A 13,687-nucleotide genomic window follows, 5' to 3' on the forward strand; every position below is an offset into this window, starting at 1 on the left:
CAGTAAGAATGACACCACCTTACCCTCAGCGAGTTATGTCTTGAAAACCATACTTCTGGAAAAGAACATTATTTATGTTACATATGAATAGTTACAGCTTGTGTGTTTAAGATGTGAATGCCTCTTTTTGGTTGTGCTCCCACTGAAACACATAACATATCCTTACCTCCTTCAATGCTCTGGGAGGGTAATGTTGAACTTAATGACTAGCAATGTGGGATAGCCTTGTGAACATCACAAATGGGACTTTTATTTATTTTCTGCAACGAATGGAGAATGTATAAAGCCACTGGACACGCAGACAGCCTCGTGAATCTACAAAAGTTAAGAAATGGAGTGGTATAACTGGAAACACATGATTAGGTGCTTATGCACACTAAAACTTAGTAGAGGGCTATTTTTTAAAGTAGGTACCTTTTTGAATTAGGAGAAAAAAATTTGACTGAGTATATGTTCATCTTCCTTTTACAGTTGTACATCCACTTGGGTGGCTATGTGGATAAATATATGTAGAACCTAACTTTAACATTGAATCCATTAGTACTGAGTGGAGCTTGGAGTTCCCAAGGAGAGGATTACTCATAAGAAGAGATATTTGTTAACTCTGCATACACTCCCTCTTATCAGACAGTTGTTGATATTTTCTTGCCTACCTTAAGCACCATTTAATTTCCCACACTAGTCCACATAGTCCTTTACTGTAGATTTGCCACCTACGGAAAGCAAACAACCGTTCCTCAGCTGGTCTCACTTCATATGGATCCAAATGAGTATTCCTTCCTAGAAAGCTTCTCAAATGCTGTCATACAGGGACTCTCTCCCAAGGAATCTTCCAGGATGCAGGTGCTGTTCCACATTATTTTGTTCAAGAGAAAGAAGGAAAATACAGCAATCTACTTCCCATCATGGGGACAGGATGGATACACATGGCAGCAGTCTTTAGGTTAGGAAACAGTCACCCAGGGGCTTGAGAGAAATTCTTTTTGATGGAGCCACCACTACTCTCCAGGACCTGTCTGATAGCAGATGCGACTCACTAGAGGCTGCATCATCCTACAGAACCCTAGAAATGAAACACTTTTCAAAATGCAAACAGACATGACAGGACAAGGGTTTGTTGTGAATATGCAGTGTGGTACACATGCAAATAATCAGCAGAGAGTTATTTAAAGCGTACGTTCCTTGGCTTGTGACCATCTGTTTTGCTCAGCATTGGAAGAGGGTCTACTGCTGTGAAAAATGAGAGGATGCCTTGATCCATCAAAAGGGCGCTATTCATAGAAGCTTCCTAAGACAATAACAAATAACAATGATATAACCCTGCAATGTGTCCTGCTACCTAGTTTACCATTTCGTTTCCCCACAAATCATTTGCTGCATTTTGCTTAAACCAGGAAATTACAGAGCACAGCGTGGAGATAAGGCATTTTCCTCTACCATCTCATTATTTCAAGAAGTGCCACATATTACTGATACCTGAGATGTTGGGTAACATTACTGCTAACTTGTTTATATTGCTTTAGCAGTTTTTAACCTCTTTCCTAGGAAATAAACCGTATTAGAATTCAATACATCAGGAAGTTTCCTGGCAATGCTTAGACAAAGAGGATATTTCCTTTAATTATTCTGAGGGGTATCCTAGAAAGGTAGCCCTTCTAACCCTGGTAGGTCTGAACAGCTTCCACCTGGAAAATGAGGCAAAGAATACTAGAGACAGAGAGGGAGCAAGCAAAGAGAGGTGATGTGATGAATGCAAGCTCACCTTTCTGATTTCCTGGGTAGTTTGCTCTGCCAAACAGTGTGGATTACCAGATAAACTACTGTAAACCATTGCCATTTTTCTAATGTAAATGAAACCACTCAGAGTGGGATACCTACAAACTTTCAAAAATACATCACCCTAAATAATTACTCTGCAGAGCCATTTGCACAAGAAAGCAAATAGCTCTTCTATTACCACTCTTCAAGACAGAAGAAAAGCCCAGCCAAGAGTAGCTGAACATGTTTTAGGAAGGGTGTGCATGTGAGAGAAAAATGGGTCAGTAATGAGCAATAGGAGGAGTAAGAGGTGTGAAAGACTTCTAATGTTACAGTGCTGGTGGCTTTGATAAATCGCCACAGAGAACAGGCAAGAGTAAATATCAGAATTAAGAGTCCGTTGTTTCTCCAGGGGCTATGCTAATGACCCCATCCCAGCTCCTGCTGGAATCAAACCTCAAAGCTATTAACTCGTCCAGTTGACTGAAAAAATCCTGCCCCAAAGAATATTTTAATTTTTCATAATGTCTACACGACGCCTAAAAAAACTCAAACAGCCAAGCCTTTATTCTAACATCCATGGAAAGCTCCTATTTAAGTGGCTGTGTGACTGATGCAGTGTATTGGAGCCTCGGGGGAGAAATATCAAGACTAAATACGGATTCATCGGTTTCTAAAATGCAGCCACATTTCCAGGAAAATGTATATATCATACTCTACTAAAAATTATCTTTTCCCCATGTTTTTCATGTACAAGAAATAGATGGCTGCTTTAAGAGATGTAAAGATTAATACTAGTCATAAGAACACATAAACTAAATACTTCTTTAAAAAACACCCTTTAAATCTCATTAGTTCAATCTGACACTGAAAGAGCCCTGATTTAGAAATGATTTACGTTGCACAGATTGTTTGTCCAGATTTAGAGTTCTTTTACGAAATGAAAAATGCGAAGATGAATTTAATATTTCTCAAATGAATAGGCATGAGGCTTGAAATCTTCCTTTGACAGAGGTAACTGCATTTTGTTTCAGTGTTAATAAATTCACTTTTGTAAGAACGTGGGTTTTTTTTTTTCTTAGATTCATTCCTAGTTACTGCCCATCAGTCTCTGTGTAAAGCTATCTCCTCTATCAAAAAGAAGCAACACAACCAGCTAAAGAACAAATATATAGGATTAGTACATTATGAAGAATAAAGAGCAGCTTTCAGCTCTCTGTCATGGATGGTATTTATCACATTTCTCTCTACCCAGCTCCTTACAACACTGAGGAGATAAAGTAGGCTGGATGCATTTTTCCTGTATAGTGTGTTTTACAACAACAATAATTGTAAGAAGACGGAGAGATGATGCATGTATTTTTCTTCTTCTCAGTTTTTATTTTTCTTAGAAAGAAAAAAAAATACTTTACAAAAAAGTGGACTTAGATTTTTCTGTCTGTTATGCTAATGTATTCATAGAAAAAGCTGGTGCTAAGGGCGGTTCTCCAATTAAGACAAATGAGGCACATTGAATTTCTCCCTCAGGGCACAGCAGGGGTGCTGGCAAAATCTACTTTATTCTTTCTGTCAGGGCTGAACTGGAAACAAAAGCATGAAAATTCAACACATCCACTTACAGAATAATAAAGGCTGTAGTTTAAAGCGTGAAGAGTTTTGGCACCCTTCTGGGGCCTTATGCAAATCATTCTTCCTCTCAACTGCTACCAAACCATCGGTCTTGGAAATTAAAGATGTACTTGGTCGGTTAACAGCTGAAAAGAGAAGAGCAGCCTGAAAGTCAATTAGATTTGTATTAAGCAAATAAATCAGGTCTGACTGATATTGGCTAAACTAAAATGCATTATTATGGTCTGACAGTAATTCTAATTTGATTGACAAATGTATGTAGTGTATTATTAAGCTAAATGAAAGATGAGAATAATCCTATTATTTTTTTTTAGAACCACTGTCAAGCAAATAGCTTCTCCCTCCCCCAAAACACCATAAAGACCACCAATGCTGTATTATTATCTACAGTATGGCTAAAAAATCCAGAACTGTGTTTTATGAGATATTAAAATAATTAAGATAGAGTATGACCTTTTGAAAACAATATTTTCATACAGATTTTTTAATGTGTTTTACTAAACACAGAAATGTATGAGGTTAAGGTAATTATTTTTGGGTTTTGTGTCTTACCCTGAAAGTGATGGTGGCGTATACATCATACGTTCGTAAAAATGCTAGCACCTTGCTTGGAGTAGTACTGTTACCAGCCATAGCACCAACTGTAACAAAACCAACAGATTTTAGGGGAAAAAAAAAAAGTTTAGAACCTGTGATGTTAATGATGTTAATAAGAACAATGCAGCTATTAATAAAACATATTTTTTTCCCATTCTTGGAGCAAACCAGCCAAGTACCATCACAATTGACAGAACCTGTACAATTGAGAAAAATGCTCAAATCTGGCCTTATAGGATGGTATATGCAATAGTATGTGAATGTAATTTAGACAGACAACCATGCTTTACATGTATGTGGAACAGGATTTGTAATGTAAATGACTCTATAGGTGGTTCACTGCCTATGCTTGTGTGTCAAAGCCCAGTCTGTATGCTTCTGCCAAGGGTTTCCTTTCAGAAGCAAGTCACGCAAAAACATACTTGTGCAGTTGTAGAAGCCTGACAGTCAGAGCTTTATCATCCTTTCTACCTCCCGAGCATAAATTATTAATGCTGTACATGGTTTGTTTTCCTTGTGAACGGTAAAGATACCGCACTGCACTGATATGGTCAGGAGCCAGGATCCACCTGTCAAAATACGGCACAAAACCTGGACAGATTAGTGTTAACTTTGAGACTATATACTGAGAAGGTATCATGGTAACCAATAAAACAGTGGTGGAGTGCTTTATAAAACTGGCACACCAATAAATGTAGGGTTTTGGCCACTGATCTTGGGCTGAAGTTTTATATATTTGAAGGATATCACAAGATTTTAACAAGGAAACATGTCAAATACCTCCTTGCCTCAAGCTTTTCTGCATTCATAGTTTGTGAAATCCTGTTTTTCGGAGATAACATATGGAAAACAGAAAACCAGTGTGAGTGAGTAAATGGTACAGAGGGAAGAGGAAAAGAATTTTGTAAATGCTTTTTAAACTCCAAATGCAAGGCTAGAGCTGGCAGAATACTTCAAGAAAGTATTCATAAACATATGCTGGAATAAAAATAACGTATCTACTTTGATGGCGTTCAGAGATATTTTTATTTGTTTTCCATAAACATTTGTACAAGTGATTTTTTTTGTTTCATTTTCAAGAATGTTAATTGAAAGCAAAGGGCTGGGCAATAGCCATGCAAATTATTGAAGTAAACTTTTTTTTTTTTCCTGAAGTGAACAGGAAACCTTCTCTAGATTAAAAAAAACTGTGAGAAATGGCTGTTTATTACAAAATTTTTTATAAACTTGCTGTACCTCTGACTCTGCTCAAAATCCTCTTACTCCATCTTTTTCGTCTGATATGCTTTAATACGAGATCTCATTATTGTAGAATAAAATGGTTTATGATTTCAAAGTGCTAAACAAATGTTTGATTCTTTTATTTCACCTTCGAAAAGCCTTCTTACTCGTTAGCCTCAGGATTTTAGAACCAGAGAGCTAGCAGTTAATGCTGATAGGGAGGGAGCTTGGGAGGTGCCCCTGGATCTGCCTCCTCTCCAGGCTGAACCAGCCCTGATGCTCCAGCCTCTTCTCACTGGGCAGGTGTTCAGCCCTGACCATCTCAGTGGCCCTCTGCTTGAAATCCTCCTAAACCACCACATCTCCCTGGTCATTATTGTCTTACTAATTTTTTCTGGGAGTGACATTTTTATGGGAGTTTAAAAAAAAAAAAAAAGTAAATACTTTAACTACTGAGATATTTTCTCTGGATCCACACGAGGATAACATTACGTTAACAAGCGATGTCACCTCACCACCTGTAGTTTGGATACGTTTATACAGAAAGCATGCATACATACTAGTATTCTAGAAATAACTGTCTTCAAGTACTGTCACTGATTTTTAGAAAGGAGGTGATGTTGGCAATTTAGCACTGAGGATGCAGAACAGGGAGGCTGAGTTCCAAGCGATGTAATAAACCTTTAGGGAAAATTGGTTCCTTCCATTATGATCAATACTGGTCTTGAGAATCGAGGTTCCTTAGTATGTATTAATGTACAAGCTGAGAGGGAAGTAAGGGGACTTTTGTTCTCCCCTAAGTGCCAGCTCCTGCCCTTGTGGCTGGTTTGCACCTAACTGGGTAACGTTTGCAGGCTACTCACTCGGAGCAGCCAGAGGAGTCTATTATTTCTCCTTTGTGTCTCATACCTCAAAACCATGTCATGAGCTATTTCTTAAGAATGTTAGACTCACACAGGGATTAGAAAAATGGAATAAAATGTTTGCTCTTTTTTTTTTTTCAGTTGTGACTGACCCTCTCCTGGGAAGGGGAGAGGTCAGCTGTTTGAACCAAGTCTTTAATCTGTAATAAATAGAGGAACAAAACAAAAAGAACCTGAAATTAAAGAGAAGAACTGAAATATCATCGGAATATTGCTCAAAAAAAGTGCAAGACTAAGATTTGCATACTTTTGTGTTTAATGAAAAAATCAGTACCTTTCACATTATTATTAGCTAACTTAAAAAAAAAATAAGTCTTGCACAGCATATTGAGTCACAGTGTAATAATTCTTGGCAAGTCACGGGCTCACAGAAGGACTGTGGTCTGAAGGGACCTCTGGATATCACCCAGTTGAAAACATCTGCTCAAAGCAGGATCAGCTAGATCATGTTGCTTAGGGCTTTGGATATCTCCACAGATGGAGGCTTCACAACTGCTCTGGGCAGCCTGTTATACTGTTTGTTCACTGTCACACTTTTTTTTTTTTTTTAAAAAAAAAAGCTTCACTGGAATTTTCTGCTGTATTTCAGTTTGTGCCCAATGCCTTTTGTGTGTTCACTGGGCACCGCTGAGAAGAGTCTGGCTCCATCTTCACTACCTCCCCCCACCCTCCCCATCCTGATATTTATACACATGGAGGAGATTACCCTCAGTCTTACCTTTCCCAGGCCAAACAATCCCAGCTCTCACAGCCTCTCCTCAAGCATCACATACTCCAAACCCTTAATCAACTTTGCAGCCCTTTGTTGGGCTCACTCTAGTCTATTCATGTGTCTCATACTGGGAAGCCCAGAGCTGGATCCGACACTCCAGGTTTTTCTCAGTAGCAATGAGCAGGGGAGAAGGATCACCTCCCTCGACCTGCTGGCAGCACTCCTCCTAATGCAGCTCAGAAGGTACCACTTGCTGCAGATTTCCAGTTGAGTTAACAGGAGACATACAGAAGTGTTGAAAGCTCCACAACGATCTTTAGTACTGAGCTCTTAAACGCGACATACTAACCTCTTGCATTGCACAAACTCATGGATAGAAAACCAATTTTAACAGAAAGGAGAAAGAAAGCTTCCGCAATCTCAAGGGAATCCACACTGATCATTAGGTCAGTGACGCCTGTGTATCTCACAAGGAATGACTGTCTTTTTTAACCTAACTACAGACAGTGCAGCTCATCCAGGATAGAAAGAGGAGGGAGGGGACTACACGGCACCTACCAGTGCTTGCGCCTAGTCTCACTTGCACCTGGGCCTCATGATCGGAGCTGGAGAAGTTTTCACAGTAGGTCTCGTTTTCTTCTTTTACTGCTCCTTTGACCACTGACGTAGGAAAAGGTATTAAACAGGTCTCCTTCACACTCTATCTATCTGTGTAACGTGCAGACTTCCTCAGCCTTCAAACCTCTCTAGCAGTGAGACTAGAGACTTATCCGGCTTCTCATCCTCTGCTCAAAAGGGGAAATCTCTAACCCCCAACTTCCTTATCACCTTTTTAAAAAAATTCTCACAAATATTAACAAGGAAACAGTCAACAGACACGAATCGATTAAATGGCAGAGAGTTGGCTTTGCTCTTCTATCCACAAGGAGCCATTTCTTCCCATAAATGGCAAAATTATTTTCTAGCACCTCCAGTCCAAACTGATTGTCAGTTCCCAGAAACAGTGTTGAGAGCTATGCTCTTCTTTAAACAGATCCCACTGAAGTCCTGGTGTAGTTAGGTTTCAGATTTCCAGGTTGTAGTTTTCCAGGTCAGCAATGTACATACACAACACGATAAAATGCTTTCAGGACATGAAGGTACAAAGCAATGATCTGAAGCTGTTCTGCTGCTTTTTATGGTGTGTTGGTTTGGTTTTTTTTGTCTAAACTAAAATTTTAGAATTAGGACTGCACAGGTATTGTTTTTACTTCAACACATAGCACCTGATACATATGCTATCTACTTGGATACCAACAAGTCTAATCTATGGTCTGTATTTAATAATGGCCAGTACTAGCAGCGCTTTGATGAACATAAAGAGAAAATGAAGATGAAATTAATCTTATTTGTGACATTTTAGATCTCTCAGTTTTATCAACAACAGGATGTAATAAGTACAACACAGCTACAAAAGATATTGGAAAATTTAGACAATTATTCCTTTTTCCCCAGAAGCACCCCCCTCCTCACTTTCAAACTAGAGGGTGGGTACTATTCTAATGAGATTTCTGGCTGGGGGCTTTAAAACGAATAAGATCAGTTCATTTAGTAAAACAGTAATTAATGTTTAGGGGATTATATCTGCCTTTTGGGTTTTTAAAGGTTTTGAAAGCTAATCTAAAAAATTTGTTTTCTTAAGATAATGTTCTTTAAAAACAATACCCTAGCCTTTTCTGTTTAATAAGCTGAAGACTTGCAATTTAAGGTAAATAATACAATAATATTATAAAGCTCTGGATACCCAATGCGTCTCTTATAATTATATAAATAATGCATGATTATATGATCACTTTTTAATGGCAGCTCCACATCTTACAGCTGTATATTAAAGCCACAGTAGAATTTTCTCTCTCACACACATAGATATCAATAATATTTAATTTTCCTGCTAGGTCTTTATTAAGAGTGTTTTGCATCTGTAGGCATTTCCAAATTAACAACTTCCTACTAACTTCAGATAACTTAAAACATACCTACTAAAATCTTATGGTGGTGATATTATGTGGTTTCGTCTCTTCTTTTCATTTTACATTCTTTTCATATTTATTGTCTTTATTGAACTGTACTTGATGGACATTTAATGTACTTGCATTATCCTCTCACGGCTAGCCTTATCATGTAATGCTTACAAAAAGTACTGGAAAGTCTTTGCTGAAATGATCGGAATTGTGGTGATTTACCAATGTAACTAATTTCAAAAAATAGAAGAGACTCAGTGCTATTTTACAGGAAGATAAATACCTCTTCTGCATGGGGAGATAAGTATCAGGGTGGAACTGAGGCAGGAATCCCAAGGTTTAGTTCTTAGGTGGTGGAGTTCTTGGGAAATACCTTTAGCGAGAAAAGGAAAGAAAATGGGAACTTGTGATGCAAATGTTTCAATATTATAATAATATGACAGACTATAAGTGAATTCTTAATATAATCTCATGGACAGTGTTGCTGAATGCCTGAGCAGTGTTTTTTAAAAATTGTTTATTGATGTTATGGGATTTATAGACCTTAAAACAGTAGACTGCAAAAATAAACGTTCAGGTTTTTGCAGCCCTTTTCATTTTAGCTTTTCACAGAACTTTATGAACACTAATGAACCAGTTTTCAGAACATGCCCCTGAGGTGCATAACACCAAGAAAAATAGGTTTTGGACTGGCTGTACTGGAAAATAATCCAATTATGAAAGAGAACAAATTACTAGCAGTACACCAGAAGAGATGTTCATGCTAACTGTGTCTGTTCCAGGGAGCCTTTGCAGCGTCAGGATATTCTTTTTTCTGCTGTTAACATACTGGAGCTTTTGGCAATGCTAAGTGTGATTTGCCCCAAAGTGAGAGGAGACCACAAATCTAGACCAATTACAGTTTCAGATCAAAGGAAAGGTCTATTTTCTGTTGATGCCTCAAGACATCAGCATGATTTATAAGGCCTGGCTACAGCAGAATGGAGAAAATGAGCAGGGCTGTTTTCCTTGCACAAAGACACTTTTCCTAGAAATCTGAAAAAAAGAAGGAAAAAAAAAAAAAGAGTGTTTGCATTTCTGAGAAGGCTGTAAGCCTTGCCTACTGACTGACTGTTTCCTGACCTCCTCCTCTTTCTTTCTAATTGAGCAATTTGAATGGCTATCACACTGCTATATCATAACCTGGGAAAGTTTTAACTCTGTGAAATTTAGAAAGCTATCTACTCCTACCAAAAATCTTGAAATTTATGAACAATTTATTTGTAGTTCACATTTTCTAGATATGAGAGACATGCTTTTCTTCAAGTATGTACAAGCAAAGGGTAGTTCCAATTCAAAAAATACGTTTAAAAAAAAGGTAGATGCTTTTCAAGTAGGAGGTTTGCTAGACCACATAATATGACCTGCAAAGTACAACCTGAATTTCACCTGAGTCACAGTGAACAGCTTCCCTGAAATCATCCATGACGCCTGGTATTATGAAATACACAGTCTCTCCTCCTGTACCTCACCTTTTCAGGACACTACTGCTCCTTCTATTCAAGAAGAAGAACTCCCTTATATCAAATTGATACAGTCTCAGAAGTGGGTAAGGGGCAGTGATTTCTTTATAAGGTCACTAGCTTAATTAGATAGAACTTTTGCCATGAGTTTCTACCAGCTCCAGGGCACCCTGGAGGTGTTGGGTAAAGAAAAGGCTTTAAATGTGTTGACATTCTGTATTCCTGTAGCCGTCCAACTGTGTGGATGAGAAAACAAATCGCCTGACATGTATCTCAATGGGAAACAGTCACTCAGCTAATAGTTTCTGCGCAGAAATCACAGAGGCTGCTGCCATTGCATTGCCGCATCCCTCTTGCAGCCTGAGGAGGTGAAGATGCCAAACGCAGACTGTACTTCTGTCCATACTTCAATGGATGGAAGTAGAATTTTACGTCCTCTTCATTGCTTCTGGGTCATAAATAACACTCAGTTTGCTTAGACTGCACATCATGGGTATACTTCATCATCTATCCAAGCAATGGCCAAAAAGGCCAATCTGAAACTGGATGTTTCCAGTTCACTTTATATTCTGTATTTTTTCTATTAAACCCAAAATATCTAGGAAGGGCTTTTCCAATCATGTAACATCCTTCCAAGAAAAAAATAAAGCTTCAGATAGCTGATTAACAGGATTCCAAACCTAATCTACAAAGAAGGTAAGGGGGAGGAGGAAAAAAGGAATAAAACAGTGCAGGATGCTTCATTGAAACTATTTCTATGGTTTAGATTTGTAGTGCCGGAACTAAAATGACAGTGGTCAAACATCCTCAGACAGAATGTTTATTCTGAATTACTGGTGTCTGATAGATTCCAACTTAAATTACTTTTGGGTCATTGCAAAATGAAGCATTTATTTTAAAATTGTAGTTATCTCCCTGCACCCCCAGCCCTCCTGACAGTGTGAAACTAGGCTATTCTGCAAAGCAAAAAAATGGTCAGCTCTTACTGTATTTTTTCAGCTGGACATTCTATATGCTTGAGGAATGCGTCTGCACAAATACTGTACTTCTTTTACACTCGGGAAGTGATATTTCAGAACAAGCTCTTGTAAAACAATGCTCCATTTTCTGTGGTTTGGGGAGAAGCCAACACAAAATTTAGATTTCTTCCTTTTTCATATACGAACTCTATAATAAACAAAACTAACTCCATAAAGCAGATTTACAATGCTGCCATTGTGTGGGGTTCAGCACAACTACAAAATATTACGTTGCACAAAATTAATGCTGCTGAAAATATATGTTGCCAGCAGCTTGGATAATTACAAGGAAAGGCAGTTAGTAACGAATTCCTTTTACTCAGGATTCAAATCTCAGGACTGAATGTTGCCCATTATTGCAGTTCAAAGACAACTATCTCTAGAATTGTTCTTTTAATGTTTGCTCGATGGTTTTAGTTGTTCTTTTCTTGTAGGCACACAATTGTTGTCTTGATCTTCGTGATAAAAAGAGCTACACTAGAGCTTTGTAGTGAATCCAGTTGGCTTGGTAATGTGCCCGCAGTCAGAATTCCAAAGTGGGAAGACAAAAGCTTAGAAAATATAAGGCTGAGAGCTGTTTGTTCAGGGCTGTGGGAATCTAACACGGACCTATGAAACCAATGAGCTCTCTCCGTTACATCCACATTCATAAAGTAACTATCCAATTCTACGCTCTTTTGTCTTTTCCCAAACCAGAATTTTAACCACACTTTAAACAAATGTGGCAACTTCTTTGTAGCTCCACTCCTACCAAAATTCCCAGCGTGCTATAATTCTTTCCCTTCATGTTAAAGCTCCATTAACTTAGCCCGTTCAAAGTTGCATTTATTTCCCTAAATAACTATGCGTCAACAGAAAGTGTTTCACTTAATCAGACAAAAGCAAAAGCTGCTTTTAAAACCAAGTGTCAGTTTTCACAGGGTCACAAATTACATTCCAAAGATATTTTATAAGGCTTTCCAAAAATAAAAATTAGAATGCATGTCCGTCATTTATGTCTTAATTGAAAACATGGGATACTAGGCTGTATCTGAGTAATCTGTTGCATCTGTAGATCTCAAAGGACTTTGTAAAATGCTCTGTAAAAGCTGAGGCGCAGAGGCTGAGGCACAGAGATCGTGTTCCAAGTCAGAGACAGAATGAGGAACAAAACACGGGGCTGGCAACAGCAGCTCCACCATATGTCTTGCTATACTGCTACACTGAAATGCAAAACAGGAGCAAAAGAGCTAGCAGAAGGACTGAGAGGCAGGAAGAGCGAGAGAGGCTTGGCTACCTTCTTAGCAGCTGGAGTAGCAACTCGTTGCTGGTGGCCTTCTTTAAGTGCAACAGCAGCTGACTTGAATGACAGAATGACAGCTAGAGCAAATGTGTGGCTGTCATTCCAGATGAATGATATTTGACTGGGGCATTGTGGCAAGATTTACACCTAAGAGAACCTTTGGAAAACATGCAAGAAGCCAATGCTGTGTAAGTCCACTGAGCCAAGATAAACTCAGAGGGGGTCAGCAAAACCAAGAGAACGTTAGTCATATTGTTTCAGAGGAGAAGCTAGCTGCCCTTCTCAAGACGCCCAGAAGATTGACAGGCAAACATGTTCCAGCAAAGGCAAGAGGATACCAGTTCCTCAAGTCACAGGAAAAAGTACTGTGGGACCAAGTCTTACCGGAAACAGGTGTTGCCTGCGGCACACGCATGATGTCTAGCGGTATTTTCATTCTCCCTGCCTTCACTTCCTCCCTGAGTCATAAGACAGGGTGAGGACCTTGAAAATTACCTCTAAGTTATATGGCAAGGCCAGCATCCACTGGTACTTTCGTTCTTTTTCTTTCCTTTTTTGAAACCAAATATAAGTTAACAAATCAATCACAAAGTAATACAGTTGATTAAAAAGACACAGGTGAGATAGGAGAGAGGGGCAATAGTGACACCTCACTCCGCTGATAGACGACAGGATATTTTGCTTCATAACACAGAGCTATCAATAATTACTGTCTGTGTCTTACAACAGCTTTCTGCTTGCAGAGGCACTTTTCTGTTTTAGACCAACTCTTGCCGCAGTGACCTGTGCAGCCACTCAGATATTCAGTCACCTGAAACCTGTTTATGTTGCTCTTCCTATTGTACACTGTCAGTGAGCGGGTGGGAACGGACATCATGGGCACAAACGGGAATAAGATGACAGTCCTCAAAAAAGCTGTACGGTCAGTGCCCTTGCGTTTACACCCTTCAGATTACGATCAGGTTGTATATCAGGCCCAGGGCTTCAGCACCCCGAATTGATTACTGACGTGGTATCAATCGAGCGATAACGAGTTGCAGATTG

General features: G+C 38.9%; 1 protein-coding gene across 1 annotated transcript in view; it reads right to left on the reverse strand.

The window, feature by feature from the left end:
• The window catches only part of ZNF608 (zinc finger protein 608), a 194,725-nt gene extending 181,667 nt beyond the window's left edge, over positions 1-13,058 (reverse strand). The window contains exons 1-3 of the mRNA XM_086629866.1: positions 13,028-13,058; positions 7,399-7,500; positions 3,940-4,028 (exon numbers count right to left, since the gene is read on the reverse strand). Of these exons, the coding sequence (XP_086485992.1) occupies positions 3,940-4,028; positions 7,399-7,500; positions 13,028-13,058 (222 nt within the window). The remainder of the gene's footprint in view (positions 1-3,939; positions 4,029-7,398; positions 7,501-13,027) is intronic.
• Positions 13,059-13,687: the final 629 nt, after the last annotated feature.

Source organism: Tauraco erythrolophus, chromosome Z (assembly GCF_009769465.1).
Source record: "Tauraco erythrolophus isolate bTauEry1 chromosome Z, bTauEry1.pri, whole genome shotgun sequence".
NCBI lineage: Eukaryota > Metazoa > Chordata > Aves > Musophagiformes > Musophagidae > Tauraco > Tauraco erythrolophus.